At 34.6% G+C, this 22519-nt stretch overlaps 1 protein-coding gene across 1 annotated transcript; it reads left to right on the forward strand.

The window, feature by feature from the left end:
• The first annotated feature begins 4511 nt into the window (after nucleotides 1–4511).
• Nucleotides 4512–8855, forward strand: LOC106113348 (uncharacterized protein K02A2.6). Its single transcript, XM_013306072.1, has 2 exons — nucleotides 4512–6799; nucleotides 6911–8855. The coding sequence occupies exons 1-2, from the start codon at nucleotides 4683–4685 to the stop codon at nucleotides 8853–8855; spliced, it is 4062 nt and encodes a 1353-aa protein (XP_013161526.1). The 5' UTR covers nucleotides 4512–4682.
• Nucleotides 8856–22519: the final 13664 nt, after the last annotated feature.

A 22519-nucleotide genomic window follows, 5' to 3' on the forward strand; every position in this document is an offset into this window, starting at 1 on the left:
ATAAGTAGCCTATGTTTTCTTCCAGACTATATTCTACATTTATGCAAAATTTCAGCGAGATCCGTGCTGCTGTTATGGAAATACACCTACAAACAAGCATACATAAACATTCGTGTTTTTATATTAGTAAGAGAGATAAGATTTTTTATTTACTTCTCAAAAATATGAGATATAAAAACGGCACTTATAAATTAAATAGTTTGATTACAATGATCATGTATTTCGGCTGATTTTTATTTGTTAAATATTTCAAAACATAAACAGGAAAGTCTATCGTGAATCGAATTCGATTTTATTGTTACGGGACTCTAAATCTTGTTTGCTGGAAGTTTAATTCTCGTGTGAAACATAAATTTTTTACGCCAAGACTGTTTCAAAATGTTTGTTCTTCGTAAAAGTGGAATAACAATGTTGCATAGAATTTTTGCAAAACCATCGTATCATTTTGACGCAGAAAATTATTAACTATATTGAATTAAATATTACAAAATTCTCTTCTTTTAATATGTTTAAAATCTCTTTACATTTGATAATAAATATCGCTGCGATCATCGTTGATTTAAATTCAAAATATGTTTAAAAAAATTATTTTCCAAAAAAATACTTACATTTACTTATAACTATATCGCTTTAGAGCAGAAGGGTTTATTCCTGAGGGAATGGTGCATTGATATTTTGTCAGCCTCAAATATGAATTAGGAATAGGGGATTAAAATCACAAATTCTATTTCAGATTATATTCCAATTTGAATTAAAGATCCTTTTAAAATATAATAGCAATATTTTTTATATGAAACAAAGAACTTTTGTAATAATAAGCCGTGGTATTCTGTGCCTATTTATTTGATTCTCTTCAATTTGGCGCCAACGGTAACGGCGAGGATTTCAACTAATCACAGTGAGAATTAAGTATTAGTAAAGTTGACCAGCGCTTTTAAGCCGGAACTGAACAAAAGCTGTCATTTCCAAGCAGCGAACTGTCAGGGACTGTAACCCATATCGTAAACCAAACGAACAACACATTTGTTTTAATATTGCTAAGTTAAGGAGTTTTGTACGAATATTTTGGATTTGAAAATATATTTTTACATTTGACGGACCAATAATTTAGTTAGGTAGGTATTTAATATCAGGCTTCGATCAGACTCAACAATATTTTGAGGTGACTAAACCGCAGGGCAGCTAGTTTACAACTAGTTTTATATTAAATTGTTAGTGTCTATATCTCGAGAATAGCGAAGTCCCGCAAATACACAGTAAATTACAACAGTTGGAAACTTTATACGAATTAAGTATGACATAAGCTGATTTGTAGCTTTGAAGTTGCTCCCAAATCTAGTTGGAAATTCAAATAGTCCGATGTGTTCATTATATGTTCATATGAATTTATTACAGTGGATTTGAAATGAAGGGTCACCTTTTACCCCCAGATTTCCACTCGCCATCAACCCAGCTGTCGTGTCGCGAGAGGACGTCGCGCCATCCACGAAGTAAAGATAACGTATCGCAATGTTATATCTTTATCCCGTTCAATCGTGGCATCGACGCGGCGAAGCAGCGACTGCGGCGAGTCAACGCTGCGGCGATCGCGAGGCTTGGTGATGGTGGGTGGACGAGGAGTGGAGCAATGCCCGTTAACCTTAAATCAACTAAGGTACACGAATACAACAATATTAATATTAAACTAACGTTAATTAATCAAAATATTTCTAGAATAATAACTTTGTATTAACGAATTTCAATTCAAACTAATCGCAAATAATTTTAACCATCGCGACCAAACAACCGAGGAGTTAAAGGACCGTATAAACAATTTGTATATGTAGATTCAATTTCGTCACAAACAAACGTTTATTATTTAAACCGTTCTAAACATCTTACACGTGCAAAGTATGAAATAGGAGATCCGATTACGAATTCTGGGGTCCCAATTATATGTCGTGTGTTGTATTTATCACACGTCAACAATATCAAGTCGTCCCTCAGTGGTTCATTAAATTGGAATTTGTAACTTGGGTGATTTTCTTAAATGAAAATAAATAAAAAGATACAAGATTATTAAAAGTATAAAAAAGAATAGTTTACTTTTAATTTGGTTAGTTTTAAACGTTACAGAAATTTTATTTTTATCGGTGTTTATTAAATTATTATTTAATGAGTCTAAAATCTGGTTGTCTTTGCTTTTTTCGTTCATTTATAAGCCATAAAAATGTAGTTAAACCTTCTTTCGGGACTGGCGTTCATTAATTTAAAGAGGGTGATAAAGTATAATTGCTTAAAATTGCCCCAAATCAAGAGTTTGTGAGACTATAGGTATGGAATTCGGTGTATTTTTTGTCTATTAGTTAATACAGTTAGATCATCTACAACGTTATGTTTAACAAATCTTCTTAGTGCTGGCTCAGCCAAAGTAATTAGTGCTATAGATATTCATTGAGAAAAATTTAAACACTTTTTTTTTGTAGAAAAAAAAGAACATCTAGTCACCCGAATATAAATAACCTCACCAGACCTCTATCCTATGGGTAGTGGTCACTTGTTAACTTGCCTTTCTTCTAAAAAAACAATTTACACTGACATAAAGAGCCAGCAAAGTTTGTTAGTATATGATCTTAATGTGGTGCTTTCCATAATGGATTCTGTCGTGCACTAAAAGCCTATATAAAACTAGTAGAACCATTACGCAACTTACACAAGTAACCTAATGGTTCCCTAGTTTTATGTACTCGCATAAATCGAGTAGAAAAGCTTGCAAATATTTTAACAATATACTCCGCAATATTTACTATTCTTACAACGAAATTAAGAAATAACAAAGATGTTAGTTTTGCATATAATTCCTAATATTTGAAAAACAAAAAAAGTACCCAATAACTCTGCAAGGAGTTTTTTTTTAGATAATATGGTTGTAAGATCAAATTGACAAGTCAACATAGTGATTGTTATTTAGTGTACATGGCCTATCTAAAGTTGAGGCACACATAAGTTTAGAATTTTAGATATTGATCCGGCGAACAAAAACTCATTACAATAAGCCGGTTTAGAACTGAATCTATCGGATATTAAGTGGAGAGTTACTATAGTTTATGCCGCAATAAATTTAATTTACCGCTACGATCCATCAATTTACCGATAAATTAAAAATTACGTAACACGAATTGTACCCCTTGTAACTTTAGGAAATACAAATCTAAATTACATCTCACTCTTTAAAATATGTCAAGCCGTTTAGGTTCTAGGACGTAGCAATGAAACGAATATTAATTCCCCAATTTAAATATTAACCACAAGTCTGTCAGCCTAACAGTTACTGTTAGCAAAGCAAAAGTATTAAGCTATAAGCAAATCCTAAGACACATTATTAAATTATTGTAATAAAAAACTACATTAAGAACACCACGCTATCATCCGCTACGGACTGTTCAAGACGTGACTAAAATCCGCATTAAAATAAATTTCTTTAGAGATTTCCGTTCAGTTTTAATTCTCAACACGTAATTGTTACATTTGTTCACTGCAGTAGATGTTTCAAGTCGGGTGAATTAACTTTAATTTGAGTTAAAGAAGCGATTCTTTAACTCAAATTCGAAAAAGAAGAAGTAATTCTTTATCACTTTTCTGTGCGAGGATACCGTTTCTGAAGGCTTTGGAAGAATAATTTACGGTCTGGAAAAGATTAAGCTTTTAAAAGAAAAAATCTAGAAAAGTACAGGTAAATATTTGACGTTACATTGAATAGAGGTTGCTTGACGTTTTAATTATTGTACTACAACATTGCTACGAGCTACGACACCGCTTGTGCGTTACATTCAGTTGTAAGTAGAACTTTGCTACGAGTCAAAATGCTAATATTGTAGTATTCATTTCATGGTCGTAGAGTTTGAAGTAAGGCTATAACGAAGGTAGAATTTTCAGCTCTTAAAAGTTAAAAAAATATTTGTATGAAAGCTCAACGATAAAGAAAAAGACGTTTGAATTTAAAATCACACATTTTAATTTTTATATGACGATCAGTATGAAACTATCTATAAATCCTGTAAATTTTTGAAGTTAGTTAAGCTACAAAGAATCCCATTTTTGGCGTCTATACATTTTCATATTTATAGATTAAAAAGATCAAAAAATTATATTTTATATTTTTACTAAAGAATTTCTTTAGAATATGCTTGTTAAGAATATAAGTTTACTTTTTACAATAATCACAAGCAAGAGAAACCTTTTAGGAAAATTGTTGAAATTTACATGAAAAGAATATTGCGAGGGCAGTTTCTGGTAATCCGTTAAGATCGTAACCAATATATCGTCAAATGGGGCGATGGTAATAACATTACACGGATTCATGAATATACTCGTTCACTTGTATGAGATCGCTTACATTTTTTACATTTCTTTGCATTTATTTTATGTAATCTTCTTTATATTTATTAGATTTTACTACGAAACAGATGTATTCTTTAAAACTAGATTTAGCTCTCTACATGGCCAAATCAATTTTATATGCTTTTTGTTGTGTATGCGCTTGCACAGCGCTTGTTTCCGAACGAGCGGCGAAGTCCGCCGTTAGTGTGACAGCTACTTGAATAAACAGTCTGCGCTAAGCTAGCTATCGTTTTACTACTCCCAATACATAACAGTGGCGACGAGTGCGTGAAATACCCACTTTTAAAAAAATAAAACCCAAAATGTCTGTTATGCATTTTGGTGTTTTATCGTGCTTTAATCACACTGAACAAACGTGGAAAACGTATAAAAATCGCATAACGCAGTGGTTTATCGCGAACGATGTGAACCATTTAACCGATGCGACGGGAGTTAAACGACGAGCTATACTGCTTAGTGCGCTCACTGAGGGTACGTACAAGTTGGCAGCAGACCTAGCGCTGCCCAAGGAGCTCCAGGAAGTACCCTACGAAGATATTCTAGGTCTCCTAGATGCTCACTTCACTCCGAAGCACGTAGGGTTCGGCGAACGGCACAACTTTTATGCGGCAGTTCAACAACCTACGGAGTCGTTTACACAATGGGCGGCTCGTCTACGTGGGCTCACAGCTAATTGTAGCTTCAGCAGCCTAGAAGAAGTTCTCCGCGACCGGTTCATCATGGGCATGCTGCCGGGGCTCGAGAAAGAGAAGATCTTTGCCGAGGATCTGAGTGGCTTGACCTTGGCAAGAGCGGTGGAGCAAGCCGAGAACATCAGATGTGCGCGGGCGGGAGCCGCCTGCGCAGCCGCCGCGACCGGTGTTGTCACCGCGCCTACAGAAGTGCTGTGTAAAATCGGACATTCAAATAAATGTGTACTAAAAGTGAGCGAGGGAAGGTCGGATAAAGTGCAGTGTTCCGAGTGTGGCTATTTTAACCACAGGACGCCAGAGTGTCGTTTCTTTAAGCATACGTGCAAAAAATGTAAACAAACGGGTCACCGCCGACGCGTGTGTAAGAAGTTGAACTCAGTGACGTCAGCGGTGACGAGCGAGATGGGCGAGAACGACGATGGCGGTGAGTTGTATCATATCCGATCTTTTATGGGGGAACCTATGGTGGAGTGTGTTATTTTAAATGGGGTCACATTACAATTTGAAATTGACAGCGGGTCCGCGGTAACGGTTATTTCCGAGGTTACGTTTAAACGACACTTTCGTGTGTCATTGTCGCCGTCGAATAAAAAGTTAATGGGGTACACGGGCCAAAGAATACATTGTTTAGGTGTTATGCGTGCGTCTCAACTGACGTTCAGTGGGGTCACCCGCGCTATAGACGTATACGTGGTACGTGGCGGGGGCCCGGCACTTCTCGGCAGGGATTTTATCTCGAAGTTCAACTTAGAACTAGCGCCGGTAAAATATTGTGGGTCGTCGGTCTCGTTAGAAGAGTTTCAAGCTCGTTTTTCCAAAACATTTTCTGATAATTTAGGTTGTTTTAATAAATATAAAATAAAATTATTTCTAAAAGAAAATTCGAAGCCGACGTTCTTTAAAGCGCGACCCATTGCATTCGCACTTAGGGAAAAGGTTACAGACGAGTTAAATAGGTTAGTCGACCTCGGTGTCCTGAAACCTGTTGACCACTCAGAGTATGCGTCACCCATCGTGCCGGTGCTAAAAAGGAACGGCTCCGTAAGAATATGTGCCGACTACTCGGTTAGTATAAACAAACAGCTGATCGTCGAGCAGTTTCCCCTGCCGACTGTCAATGAGCTGTTCTCGAAGCTTCACGGTGGCGAACAGTTTACGAAGCTGGACTTGTCGAGCGCATACAATCAGCTGTGTCTCGACGAAGAGTCGCAGAAGCTGACATGCATTAACACGCACCGGGGGTTGTACCAGTACACGCGGCTCGTATTTGGTCTGTCCTCGGCCCCGGCGATATTCCAGCGCGCCATGGAGACCGTGTTATCGGGCTTAGACGGGGTGTTGTGTCTCCTCGATGATATATTGATTACAGGCCGTAATAGGGAGGAGCACTTGACTCGACTTAGTGCCGTATTGCAGAGGCTCGAGGAAGCGGGGCTAACACTACAAAAAGACAAGTGCGAATTTTTTAAAGACGAAATTAATTATTTAGGTTATGTGATAAACAAAAATGGTCTTAAAAAATCGCCTGAAAAAGTAAAAGCTATAATAAACGCACCTAGGCCGAGTAATGTGAGTCAGTTGCAATCGTTTTTAGGGCTAGCAAACTATTACAGGAATTTTGTACCCGGTGCATCAATGATGTTAAGTCCATTGTATGAATTACTAAAAAAGAATAGTAAATGGAAATGGACAAAGATCCACTCGGACGCTTTCTCTTCTATTAAAAGGTGTCTAGCGTCGGATTCGGTTTTGGCTCATTTTGATCAAAGGTTACTAAAAAAGAATAGTAAATGGAAATGGACAAAGATCCACTCGGACGCTTTCTCTTCTATTAAAAGGTGTCTAGCGTCGGATTCGGTTTTGGCTCATTTTGATCAAAGGGCCAAACTTATTCTAACGGTCGACGCGTCCCCCACCGGTCTCGGGGCGATATTGTCGCAAGTGGGTTCGGACGGCGCGGAGCGGCCGGTCTCATACGCGTCGCGCACACTCACGCCCGCCGAGAACAGGTACTCGCAAATACAAAAAGAAGCGACTGCGATCATATTCGGGGTGCGTCGGTTTCACCAATACTTGTACGGTCGATCGGACCCTTTTGTCTTACGAACCGACCACAAGCCATTGATCACCATCTTCGGTCCGCATAAGGGGATTCCGGAAGTGTCAGCAAATAGGCTGCAACGGTACGCGATGTTCTTAAGTGCGTATAATTACGTTATAGAATATGTTCGCAGCGCCGATAACAGCGCGGATTATCTGTCCCGCGCGAGCTTGGCGGGGACGGGGGAGCGCGGCGCGGGGACCAAGGAGGCGGGGCGCGCGTCGTGCGCAGACGCCGCCGCGGCGCTGTGCGACAGGGCCGCGTATGTTTGTTTCGTGGTGGACGGAACGTTGCCTACGACCGTTAGCGAATTACGTCACGAAACATCCAAGGATAGTGTATTGTCCCGCGTCGTAAATCTTGTACTAAACGGCTGGCCAAATAAAATAGCCGATTTAAAGTTGAAGCCGTACTTTTTGTGCCGAAATCAGCTCTCGGTAGAAAACGGTTGCTTAATGAGGGGCCATAAAGTTATAATACCAAGTTCATTGCGTAAAAAGGTTATGGACGAATTGCATACTTCCCATTTAGGAATAGTTAAAACGAAAGCGGAAGCGAGGTCGAGATTTTGGTTTCCAGGCGTCGACGACGCAATTGAACATTTAATTGGGTCGTGCGAGGTGTGCTCCCAGCTGAGGCCGTCACCGCCGCGGACGAAGCTGGCGCCGTGGAAGTTTCCTCCTCAGCCGTTTTACCGGGTGCACATCGACTTCTTAGGGCCGTTAAATGGTCGGTCGTATTTGGTCGTCGTAGACTCGCACACCAAATGGGTTGAAGTGTACGACATGAACACGAACACAACTTCAAATGCAGTAGTCGAGCGGTTATACGAGTACATTGCGCGTTATGGGTTGCCGAACACGATAGTGAGCGATAATGGACCTTCCTTTGCCTCGCAAGAATTTTCGAGGTTTTGCGTAGGAAACGGCATTAGCCATTTGACAACTCCGGCGTACCACCCGGCTAGCAATGGACAGGCGGAAAGTTTCGTAAAGGTTGTGAAAAAAGGCATTAAAAGTAGCGTCATGTCTAGTCGTACAGCGAAGGAATGTAAGTTACGTCTCCTCCAGTTCCTCTTTGACTATCGCAATTCGATTCACTCCACCACAGGTTTCTCCCCAGCTGAGCTGGTGTACGGGCGTAAACTCAGGTCGCGATTGGATTTAATTAATCCCAGAGCACCGCCATCCTCGTTCGGCGCCCTTGCCGATGTGGTAAAGGATAGGCAGCAGTCGCAAATTGTAGCCCATGGTGGGAAAAATACATCTTCCTTCTCTCCAGGTGAACGTGTTCTATATAAGAAGTTTAGTAGTAATAATAAGTTCACATGGCACAAAGGTACTGTATTACGGCGACTGGGCAAAGTATTGTATGTTATACAAGATAATGCAACTTTGAGTACTTTTAAAAAACACAAAAATCAACTGTGGTTATGCAAAGCCGACTATACCAAAACAAATTTAAACATGTCGGATGTTGATGATGTTGATGATGAGATAATTGATGGTATTCCAACATCGCCAACATCCTCCGAACAACCAGGGGCCGTACAAGATAGCAGTGATAGGGGCCTATCTGCGGGGGAAGGTGAGGAGGCATGCTCGCCTCCAGTCACACCGCCTATCAACCATCCCAATGTAACGGTAGCTCGGGGGGTCAGGCGCCCTAGGCAGTCTGATTGAGTATTATAGTCGTTATTTTTAATTGTGTTAGTCATAAGCTTCTGTATATAATAATTGTGTATTGTGTTTCAATTCTTTAGATTTTAAGTAAAATGTATGTCGCATCTATATGGGGGAGAGATGTTGTGTATGCGCTTGCACAGCGCTTGTTTCCGAACGAGCGGCGAAGTCCGCCGTTAGTGTGACAGCTACTTGAATAAACAGTCTGCGCTAAGCTAGCTATCGTTTTACTACTCCCAATACATAACACTTTTAAATAACTAAGGCTAAAGACTAAGACCTTTGATATTATAATATACAAAAAGGTAGTGATATAAAATAAAGGCCGGCTTTAACAAATTTTCATCAGAACTGCTAAGCTCTCAAGGGACTTACGGGTAAGGTCCGATGGGTCGATTACGATACTGAAAGGTCAAGTCTTAAACAATGTATTTAACTATTTATTAGAGTAATAATCTGATTACATACATATTTTAAGTTTTTTTTTTTATTCTAATTTACATTATCCTTCATTAGATCTGCTGTTTACTGACGAAAACCGGTGCGATCAACCAATTACAAACTTCGTGAAACTTAAATGAAACTGTATAGCACATAATGATATAATTATTTTTTATTATTAAAACGCTTGGATATGTCTTACTTATTTATATGTTTTGCCGTACTATGATCGATTCGACTAATAGGTGGCTAAAAGTTCGACCGGTCGTTCCACTGACTAACACACTAAATAAATAAATAAAAACAGTCGTTTAATGAGTAAAAATATGCATGAATACACAATTTAAAACTCATCCAATCTTTAAGCAATAATGAGTAAATTACATTCAATATTGCTTTTTAAATTCTAATATCAAATTAACTCTATGTTAAACTTTACGTTTAATAGATAATACATAATTTATTTAGTGGCAGCAAGGATGGGTGAGCCTCACGTAGCACAATACGAAGGGTATTTCGACCAGTCTTATCAGCTTTGCGCTGTCATCGTCTACTATTAAGTACGGCTCTGGTATAATTTGTGTGTTTATAAACATGACACGTTCATTTCTATTCTATTATAAGCACAAAAAGATGGTTTTACCTATAATATAAAAGGTTAGTTAATTTTTTACAATTATTTATCTAACGCTTCAACACGTTCATAACAAACGATAATGAGGTAGTGCATTAAATAAAAGCAAAAACATTTGATATGTTTTACTAAAACATAAATAAATACTTTCATTACTTTCTGAAATAACTTAAGATAATATTATAAATGCGAATATTTAAATGTTTGTTTGAAGGTATGTATATCCAGAACGACTCCATATACCTGAAATTTGGCATAGATGGCACAGTCGGGAAGAACACATTGGCTACTATTTTTTTAACTTCGCGCCAACGTAGTCACGTGCGACAGTTACTGCAAAATTAACTTATATTAAATGTAGGTAAGAATTATCTATTTCATGTAAACATATAAATATTAAGCATTAGATGATGTTTCCATTTATCTTTGTTTACTTATAATAACACAACACTCGTATGAAACGTGCCCATGAATACAAATGTTTAATTCTACGTTAGTAGACGCGTTACTTCAGGTCACGTTTATTGAAACTTTGCTACATAACTCAACATCGAATCGTGTATTGGCTTCTTAATATATGTTTTGGAAGAGCTTCCTAAGTGGAAGTTCTTTAAATTAATTTATATTTTGTCTTGTGAAAGATAAAATTATTTTATACTTTAGGAAATTATTAAAAAAGTAACTCTGTTTAATATTTCGATTGTGATTTCGACAAGGTTTTTCCTCAACATAATATCTTTCTAAATACTATTAATTATCTTTCAGCAATTTTCTTTCCTCCTATATTTCTTGTGTAATATCCTAATTATAGTTAGATTTATAGCCGTACATGTGGAAATAATATTCGTTAATTACATGATTGCGTAATTTTTTTGTTAAACTTATTAATATTATAAATGCGAATGTTTAGATGGATGAAGAGATGTTTGTTAGAATGTATCTCTAGAACGGCTACATGAATATCGCTTAAATTTGGCATAGATGTAGAACATAGTCTACAAGAATTAAGCTATTTTAATACCGCGCGGACGGAGTCGCGAGCGACAGCTAGTAACGAGATACATTTTTATGCAATGTTATCAACCGGAGAAGTAGTAATCGCATTCAATCATTTTTTTTAGTATTGAATTTCCGATTTAAAAAATATAAGTATACTTTAGTAAAATTCAAATGTGTTTCTTCACAAATTTAAAAAATATACATTTTACTGATTGTAAAAACTAGTTTCCCTTTTACAAATACAATAAGCTCTTTGTTCCCGAGCTTTGTTGCGGGCAGCGTTAAATAAATTGTACTGAACAGTTTCCAACACTAGTAACATTAAAACTTTAATTAAAATAGTGTCTAGAAAATAATTTCAGATATCTTTTATAACATTTTGTTTTCAAAGTTAAGCATTTTTCCATTTACATGCATCATTTTATGCATGTTTTATGTGTGTTATATTTAATTATAAAAGATATGAAAACACTACGTACATTTTTTGTTACTTATTAATTATTATTTTTAACTAGCTGTTGTCCACGACTCCGTCCGCGCGGAATTAAAAAAAAAAACAATTAATTAGTAGCCTATGTATTCTTTCAGGCTATGTTTTACAACTATGATAAATTTCAGCGAGATCCATGTAGCCGGTCTGGAGATTCCAACTAACATCCATCCATCCATCCATCCATCCATTCGCATTTATAATGATAGTAAAAAGTAAGAAAGAAGAGTTTCCTTAACTCAACTGTGAACACATCAGATTGAATTTGAAGTCGTTTTCTGCTATCAGCTGTTTCATTTGTTTTGTAGAACAAAAACCAATGAATGAGATCTGTAGCTATTTAAGTAAATTTATTTTTGCAGTAAATTACGATCGACCTAATTTTGTACGGTCATTACACGATACTTATCGTTACAAAATAATTGTTTGACACACATTGAAAACTTATCCAATTAAACTCGCGAGATTTCTACAATTAAGTTCCATTTAATTAATTTTGATATCAAAAGCAAAGTTAAAGATGTAAATAGCAAAGTATCAGAGCATCAAATTACCATAAGCTTAAGTATTTTGACCCTGAGAGTTGAGAATTTATGGTAAGTTGATTTACAAAGTAAAATAGATAAGCGCATTAGCCGGGATTAGCTTTGTTTACGAGAGATTGATGCCGGGAACGTCTAAGCCGGTCACAGTTATTAGGCGCATTAACGCTACACTGGAACGTTTCCAATAAGACTTTAGTTATATCCTATTTGGTACTCATCTCAGTAATCATCATTAGGATTCATATAGCTTAAGTTATGTTGTGTTATGTTGTTGAAGTCGTGGCTACGTAATATTAGGGAGTAAACGGGGATTAGGTCAGCAGAGGAACTGTTTCGCCTTGCGCTTGACAGAACCAAATATTCCAAGTTAGCGGCCAACCTTCAAGACTGAAGAGGCACGTCTTACTTAGTACTTTGTTTTACTAGTTTTTCATAGCGCCGTCAATTTCTGGACATTAGTACACCTTAGTAGCCTAAGTGTTCTTTCAGACTGTATTCTATATGTATGACAAATTTTATCAAGATCCGTTCAGCCGTTCTGCAGGTACATTCAAACAAACATCCATACATCCTTCCGTCTAAACATTCGTATTTATAATATTAACTAAGTTATTAAGAAGTAAGATTGATACAGCTAAGGATGAAAAAACCGACTTATTTTGAAGGTAAGTTATTGTTAAATTATTCAAACTTTCGTGCGACATTATACTAAACTGATATATAAACCAGTACCACTCATCCTGATGAAGGGCCCCCGATGGGCTCGAAACTAGTCTGTGCCGCCACCGGACGTATATACGTGAGTGTTTAGCCGTGTTTATATATCAGTAAGTTATTGTGTTAAGTATACAATTTATTTACAGTTGGGATATATATAACTGCTATATAAATAAGTAACATCAATTTAGTTGTCCGGCCGCAATATCGGACAGAAGCACTTTATCATATTGACGGATATAACCAAAAGAGTAATGGAGGGTCACAAACTTTTGACTATGTTTATCCTTTCTGGAACATAAAATATAATATTATTATGCAATAGCAAACTAAAAAAAATATGCAAATTGAATGATGTATTTAAAAAAATCTTGTAACATTAAAAGCTAGACTAACAACATTTTAATATATAAGATAAATAATTATGAAATGCTTATAAAAAAGGAATTGTTTTATGGTACGTTTTTATTCAATTGTTTCTGTTCTATTCTGGGTCTAATCCTTTACAAATTACGTCAAAGGAAACATCATTTGTTAGGAAGAGTTACAGCTCGGTGGCGATAGCTTGTGCGGTTAAAAGTAACAAATGAACGCCGGCTTAACTATTAAACCTTTCTTTTTATTATATGTACAAATAAAAGAAAATTTCAACAAGAGAATATTGGAAACAAGATACTTAAAAAAATATATATTATCTTTACTAAAATATCACACCTTTTAACTAGAGGTATTAATGAATGTAATTAAGTTTATAAATTTCTTTTATAGTGGACAGTAAATTTCTGGAATGTCTCGTTTGCCGAGAGATATGCAAAGGGGTTGAGATTTAATAAGATAGTTTAAAATACGAGTTGTTTTAAACATGTTGAAATGCTAAGAATATATTCTGAAGATTATCTGATCTATTTTGTTAAAAAAAAACACCAATAAAACAAAAATCAAATGAACATTTTGTTTCTTTATTACTTTCGACAAAATGTAAATAAGGGCGTTTTATACTGTGCAATAAAGTATCGAATTTATTTATGGAAGAATATTTGTTTTGTTTTTTTTTTCTTAAAAATTTAGATAAATTTTATTGATTTAAATAATGTAGAGTAAAGGATTTTTATATCAGAACCTTTTATGTTGAAAGCTTAAAGGTTTTTGAAACAAGTTAATTAAAACTTCTCGGATTTATCATTTCTTTTTCTTTTTTACTCATCTGATACAAGAGGGTGATGTGTTCGAGTATATAAGTTTTTATATATATGTTTTGTGTATGTATGTATGGTCTGTTTGTACCTAGCAGCTAGACAACTGAAACAATTGAACGAGGTGAGGTTTCATTCAATGCATATTCCTCCCTGGAGTGTACTGGAGTTTACAGTAAGTCGAGTTTATTATTATTATATTTTTTTATTTCCCACCAATCATTGAATATTATTTGCTGTATTTTATTAGATTTCATTTAAAAAAATATTTTTTTGGAAATCTCTACTAAATACATAAAAATTAAAACATGATAATTTCTTAAAAAAAATATTTTAAAATAAATAAAAAATATAAATAAAACACCAGCCAAGTATATTCTTAATCTATTGTCGGTTCATAAAATATATAACCCTTTATTATCTGTGCCAAGCCGCCCGAAGCCGTTGCTTAATCAGCCAGAAATCTTTTAGTAAAAAATAATAGGAGATATTAGCCGCCATAATACTAAGCTTTATTACTTAATCTTATCTCTAAAAATTAAAGCAAAAACTGCTAAAAACATGCAACATTTTGATGACTATACATTGCAGGTTTGAACTTATTTACTACTTTAGGGTACAAATCAATTACAGACTGTAATTTATCTTACTTTCCAATTTCATCTAGATTCAGGCGTATCAAATATCAATCCATCGAAATTTTCGCATTTATAACATTACAAGCTGTCGCCCGCGACTCCGTCCGTGCGGAATTTATAAAAAACTTAGCCTACGTGTTTTTCGACACTATGTTCTACATCCGTCGCAATTTCAACTGGATCCATGCAGCAGATCTGAAGATACCTTCTATTAACCATCCATCCATCCATCCGTCCATCCATACAGCCAGACATTCGCATTTATAATGTTAGTAAGTTTAAATTGAACGATTTTTTTATAACAAGTGGTACAGATTAGCCCGTTTTACTTAAATGATTATTGGAATTAATAAGACTTATAAATGAACATTTAGCATCGATCGATAACTTTGGTTAATAGCTCGCACGTGTTAAACTCAAACTTATTAATTACACGGAAAGTTTGTGACGTGCGATCGTATGTAATCGTTTCGTAATTGAATTTGCGGTCGTAGGAAGCGATTTTCATTTCTTATTCAAGATTTGATGGTGTAAAATTTTGCAGCCAATTTGCTTACATCGCATAATATTTACATAATTTATAAAATAGAAGCTACTTTTAAGATAACAAAGAATAGCCAAAGTAGTCTGTTACATTATATAAGTCAGGTCGTAACATTTATACGATATTTAATTGTATAGCCGTTACTCTAATTCTTTTTGAAAAGACAGAGACAAAAATATGTTTCCTACGTTGTTTCGCAATTCTATGAATGTCTGTTGGTAGTGGAAACCCGTAAGTCTAAACTCAGTTTAACAGGGTTGGTTGAATCCCGTATTCCGTGCTTTGTTTTATTGATCTTTGAAACAGACTAATCTACAGCATTATAGCAAATATAGTTATTGCCGAAACACTTTGATGAACATCAAGACATGGTCTATGAATTTAATTAACTGCTATGAAAGTGATTCTTATCCATGTTTTCCTATACTAGTTTTATTATGGTTTGTTCCACACTATAATATAAAGCAACCAAATACTACATTTTTTTTATAACAGAAGGGGGCAAACGAGCATCGAGAACACCGAGGTAATGTAGAAATATTTGGACAAGATTTGCGACGTTACCCGCGCGGTCGTCTTTGACAAGCATTTCCAATTTGTGGCTTAAACTATTTCAAGAGATTTACTAGGAGAAGGGTTTAATATTAATTCAAGTGGCTGTAGGTATAAGCAAAACGTATCTATGTTCAGTATCGTGTAATAGGCTCTCATAAATATGTAATGATGTCGGATCGAGCCTAACGCCTGTTTCATTACTGAGGCTAAAATTTTATTAATATTACATTATGCCTTTTCATTATATCTATTTTTATTTATTGGGAAAACAATCAAGTGGCCTTACTTTATGCCCCAATGTTCTTTAAAAACATAAAATCATAAAGCTATACGTATACCCTATTTGGGGTAAAATTGAGATCTTTTCAATTTATCGTGCGCTTCGAACCTATTTCCATTTCATTATGAAGACAAAAGAGGCTCGAAATATAAGGATCGCGAATTCCAATTTAGGCAAGAACACATATCAACTAGCTGAGCACTCGCAATCGATATTGCTTTTGGTGTAATGGGAGTCTTAAAGATATTTTAATCAATTTTGGAATGAAAAAAGAAAAGAATCACAGGATTTAAATAATAACATACCAAAGATATTGACTACATTTTATATTTTATTTTGACACAATATGAAAATATCAAGTAATAATTTAATGCTTAGACTACTCGCTTAGATTGAATCACCTATATTTAAATTGTTTGTTACTAATACTCACCAAAGGTTTGTAAAAAACTTTCAAGTAAATACAATTTAAAAAAAAATTAAAAAAAGAAAAAGGATGGTATGGTGTTTAACCACAATGTTAACACTATTACTCAGTTTCTTAGGTATATTTTTAAAAATCCAATATCATTGTTATTCCTTTTTTTCTTAAAATATTACATAACAAAATTAATGGACTCGTTTCTGAAACTCATTCAGAGCTATCGAAATAGGTTCCAGTGAAGTGTTTGCGTTTATCCGAAGCGCTACATTTCGCAAGAATAAATACAATTCTGTAATGGAATTCAATTTGTATACTAAACAAACTAAACTGTCTAGTACTAGTAATTTATTAAAGTTAGTTGATTTATTATATTTTTGATAACAAATTATTTCAAGTGTATTTATTTATTTAAATAGCTTATTAATAGAGCGATAAAGGTAAGCGTTCATTGGCCCGAACGGACACACCGCACCGCCGGCAACGGATTTTAGTTTGTTCTCTATGATTTTACATAGCGCTGCGTCCATCACCAGCATGGCCCGCATCGAAAGAGCCAATGGACGCGTACCTTAATTCTAACAACGAAAGGGCCAAAATCATTTGAAATATTATCATGTTTAGCGATAACTCACTAACGCCCCATGCCAATGTAAAAAAAAAAATTAGTCGTACATTGCTTTTCGGAATGAAACATTTTCTAAAAGGTACAGAAGCCTATTTTAATGTTTTTGCACATAAATGAATCATTTGTTAGCAAAATGTTCTGTGGGTTTAACTCGCTGACTGTGATAAAACAATATATCTCGGTAGCCTTTGAGATTCTGAACCGATTTCTTGTGGTGAGCACTGAACTTAATTTGATAAATCACCGCCAGTGCTGAAGATCAATTTGTGTTTATTCCCCAAGGCCTTTTCAATAAATTAATCAACAAAAAGTGACATTGCTTTGAAGTAAAAACTCGTAAGTTGTCTTTTTTTTTTATTTTATTTTTATTTGAAATTTAATGGCAGTGTTTGGTTGTTTCTAGTAAAAGTTAATTCATAATGTAATTTTAAAACAGGCAAAATGTCAATACTTGGTCCAAAGTTCTTGTAAGTTCGGACTTAAGTTGGAAGATTGATGTGCCGATTAACGACCAAAGTCGACGCACACTGTGTCCACTTGAGCGGTTAAAGGGAAAATTTATTTCGTTACTTTTAGTACTTGAGCGGATAAATACAACATTTGATTTCAAGTAACGTAAAAGACCAGCCATCATTTTAAATTATTTCATATTTCATTTTAAGAAAAAGTAACCATTTATCTCGTGATTTTCGAGACGCTTACGTCTCGCCAACAACTACGTAAAGACGATTGCATAATTTTTTGTACAAGGATGACAATGATTTTTTTGTAAATTATGTGAAATTCATCATCATCATCTCTCTGGCCTTCTTCCGCGTTTAGTCAGCGCACCAGGTACTATAAATCTTAATATTTTGAATCATTTGACATTCTGATATGTTAATATTAATTACACCATCAGCTCACTATACGTCCCCACCGAGGGGCTCAGAGCCTACCCTAAGTTAAGGTAAGGTAAGGTAATAAATGTACATATGTAAATCGGAAATCGAAAAACTCATTGGTACATGGCGGGATTCGAACCCAGGACCTGCAGATTGCAAGTCAAGCGCTTAACCACTGAGCCACCGACGTTCCTCCTCCTCCTCCTTAATATTAATTAATATAACAATATTGAATAAGGATTTAATATATGTACTAAATCACAAACAAAACTTTCTCCTTGATTTGTAGCAAACATTGTAATGTGTGCCATTTGGAATATTGGAAGCCGAATAATTTGAACGTACGAGCAAGAGCGTCCATTCACGAGGATTAGGTTATATTTTATGAGTAACTGTGGTTTAAACCGTATTTTCAAATGCTGTAAAATAGAAATTATATTCACAGGTGTACAAATTAAAGATTGAAAAACGTTTGAAAATATCTTAATTAAGAATATACCGTAAATGAGTTTATGTATTTTTAATCATCAAAGGAAGAAAGCGACTATTTTAAATAACACTCGGTTACTAAGATATTGAGTTAAATATTTTTTTTAACTAGTAAGAAGCCATGTTTTAGCTCAGTTATTCGATATTTTCTCCTTCCAACGAATCGTTCACCAAATTATATTTTTTTTATTCTATTTCAATTAATATTCAAGTTGGCTTTAATATCCGAGGAAATAATCTGCTTAGACTGTCGGCTTTATTTGCGGCAGTAAATTTAATAAAAGTTGATTCGTTTTTTTGAACATCATTAGCGAGCATTTTCGATATTGTTCAGCAAAGTTTGTTTTACATTAAAGTAGCAAAGCCACGCTTATCTTTGTAAGGATTAATTTTTTTTCCATTAAGAAGCAAGAAAAAGATTAATTTATTTTATGAATGAACTACATGTCGCCCGCGACTCCGTCCGTGCGGTATTGAAAAAATAAACTGAATTAGTTGCCTATGTGTTTTTCCAGACTATGTTCTATACGTACGAGTATGCCATATGTCATCGAGATCCGTTCACCCGTTCTGAGATATCTTCAAACAAACATCCATCCATCGAAACATTAGCATTTATAATATTAGTAAGATTTATTATTTGCGTGAAACGTACAACGGAAAAAATAATACTTCTTATAAAAGTCAATGTCTATTTTCGATAAAGTTTACGCCGTAATAAATACTGATTTCAATTTTCCTTAGAGGCCACAGCGAGGCGTTTATTCAATAAGGCTGTCAATCCATCTTTCCTTTATTCTCATGTTTCCTGAATTAGGGTTGTGCATACAAATAAAAATTTAATATTTCTTTGTAAAATAATATACCGTACGAATTTTAATATTAGTATTAAACTAATATTTTCTGTTGTAGTTACATATTATATACATTTAATAAATTTAGAATATTTCTACTTATGTGGTTACTTAAGTGGTTTATTATGAATATGATGAAAAAATTACGAGAATTTGTAACGACAAATGAACTAATAAACATATAAACTAATGCACAAAGTAGAAAAAATACACAACTTTTTATTCTTGGCCAACTAAATCTTCCTGAAAATCTCATTTGCGGGCGGAAAATAAATTTGACGCTACGTTTATTTCGTAACGGTTGCAGTTTGTACAAATGTCTTTAAAATAAGAAAATGTAGAAATGTTTCCTTAATATAAAAACACGTGAAAGAATAATAGAAATTGTGTTTTTCTGTCTCCAGGAAGACAGACTCTTCTTTGCTAAACATATTTTGTTTGTCGCGCAACTGTTCTATAAAGATAATGACTTACAATAGGCAGCTAAAGGCATGCTAACTTTTAGACTTTGGAACATGATATCCTATAGCATATTCTGAATAAGTTTAGTATTCAGTTCACGAATCCTTATGGAATATCGAAGTCTTGTAGAATCAAAACAACGCAAGATTCGTGCCTTTCAATACATTATTCATAAAGTTATGAGTCATCGACAGTTTTTTTTAATCCAATTAAAAAAATTTATATGGAGTTAAATTTATTTAAAAAATAAATTAAAAAGATGTATAATTCTGGGATTTACTTCATCATATAAATTATGCATTGTAATTATTAATAATTGTTCCTCTATTTACAGAACATATTGAAACCATTTATCATGAAAATTCTGCGAACGATTTTGTAACGAAGCGTACGCACAAATTACATTTCCTAATGTTGCTAATATTAGTAATAATATCTCATCTGTAATTAAGATAGAATCCATTGGATGAAACCAGCAAAATTTTTTCGGAGAAGATAATCTCTTCCGCTACATCGATAATTATCTTTCAGCAAATTTGTTTTCCGTCATAACTTCTATTATTTCGTAAATAGAAATACGAGCAAAGAAAATGGTTTTATCGGAAATAGTGGATTTTAATAGACTTTCATTTATCAAACTATGTTTTTGGGATAAATGTATTCAAGGAAGGTCATTTTTGTTGCTTCCATTGTTATTCGTACAATCTTTAAGTTTAACATCCACACTCACAAACGATTAATAGACACCATTTTTTTTTAAATATTAGCAGATTTTTTGTAAATTTAATAATATTTCTTTTACCATTCCAACTAAGCTCTGGGCTTGTGCTAGGATATGGTTTACGATACTAGTCGAATGGCGGGATTCGAACCCCCGAACTCGTGATCGGAAATCCGTACCCTTAACCATTAGGCTATTGACCCTTAATTGCTCCATTAGTGCAAACTAGCTACACTAAGGGTCAAAAGTCACGTTATAAAATTGTTGATGAACATATGCTAAATCTAAAATGTATTTGTAAGTTTTTTTAATAATGCTCTTGTAGTTTTCTCAACATAGTAAATGTCTTTTCACACGTAGGTTAATATGTTACATGTTAAGCATCATAACTACAAGTGGCCCTTAGCTTAGAATGCTTAGAATTATTGGTGAAATACTTACTCCGCTGGCGCATCGACCCAAAGTGGGTCTTGGCCTCCGCCACAAGAGATCGCCAAAGTCGCCTGTCTTGAGCCTTCTTCTGGCAGTACATCGCTTGTCCATTGATGAAATAGCTAAAGAAAAGTATTTCACTCTAATTAATCTGATGATCCATGACAGTCATGTACAAAATACTTTTTCATTTAAATCATTTTTATTTTGCCGGCAAAGTTAGACAGATAAAAGACTAAGTAATGTTTTTCTCCAGTAAAAGCAACTTTGCAAATTTCTTAAGCTCTTTCTACCTTATATTATGTTGTGGCTCTGCTGTTAAATAAATTGCTTTGAGACATCTGTTTCTTTTCTACTTTTATTAATTTATCTCTGCTTATATTAGTATATATTATAAAATACTTGTTTTTCATTTATTTAAAGATCCAGTTTTATTGGTTGACGAAGTCGTGGGCAAAAACTAGTATAAAATAATGTACAATACTGGGAAACGTCCAATAGAAAAATGCATTTGATATTTATGTTTCTGAAATGCTTTCTTAAAGTTTAAATCACCTTTTTCTTTAGTAGATGCTTAAAAAAAATAACTATATTACGACCATTAGTTACGTAACATGTAACGTTGCATATATTCGATTTAATACACACACAGAAGACGGGCGTGAAGTGGAAGCAATTCTGCGTTTCGTCTGATGAGTGTACGTCCCGGAGGCCTAATTTAGTCCTCTTTCCCTTCCCACCCTTTTTCTTATAAGGAATGGATGGGAAGTGGAAGTGGACTTTCCAGATGAGAGGATGCATGGAAAGGGAAAATATTTTCTCTCTGTGCATCCTCTCCTCCGTTGATCAAGGTAGGCAACGCATATGCAATTGCATATGTCTATGGGCAACGGTTACTTCGCTATTACAGCGATTTCTGGTGGCCGCTCGCTCGTTTGCCACCTTTTGATATAAAAAAATACAAGATCAAACTATAGATATATAAGTATGAAATTTACAGGCTTATTTGCTGATCATTCTGTTATATTGTTGACTGTACATTTTGTTCGTGTTAAATTGAAATTTCACATCAATATCCCTCTTTTGTCTTCGTAATGAAATGAAAATGGATGAAAGGCGTGCCAAATTGGATTTCTCACAAAATACTGACAAAAATAATACCCGCACATTTTAACACTTTTCTATTAAGATACGATAAAAATGTTATCTCATTATTAAATAAAAATAGCAACTAGAATAACATTTTATTTGTTAAAACAAACTTTTGTACCGATGATAATATTTTCGTTTGATTAATTGAAATTAAAAAAAAATCTTTCAATTGGAACATTTAGAATAGGAGGAAGAATATAAAGAGACATGTTTAGATTTTTCTATTTTATTCTGACCACGCTTTGTCTCTCTTGTAGCCGGCTACAGCAGTAACAATTAACTCATCGTACAATTCTCGTTTGTATACATCCAAAACCAAAGTCGCAGATTGACATATCCAATTAGGGTACATCTACATTGAGATTGGATTTTGGCTAACACTGTTAATTGCCTTTTAGCAGTGCAGAATCTAGTCAATGTAATTAGAAAGTCAATCAAGACGAAAAATTAGACAAAGTAAACAAAGCAATTTAACTTCTCAAGAGTCTATCTATAGAAAAAAAATTCAAACTTCACCTATTATAATTCAATTAAGTCTGGTACTTTATATTATTTTGTAAGTTAATAAAATTGTGTCCAATAAGC

The sequence above is a fragment of the Papilio xuthus genome, unplaced genomic scaffold, assembly GCF_000836235.2.
Source record: "Papilio xuthus unplaced genomic scaffold, Pxut_1.1 DF828258.1, whole genome shotgun sequence".
Lineage (NCBI taxonomy): Eukaryota > Metazoa > Arthropoda > Insecta > Lepidoptera > Papilionidae > Papilio > Papilio xuthus.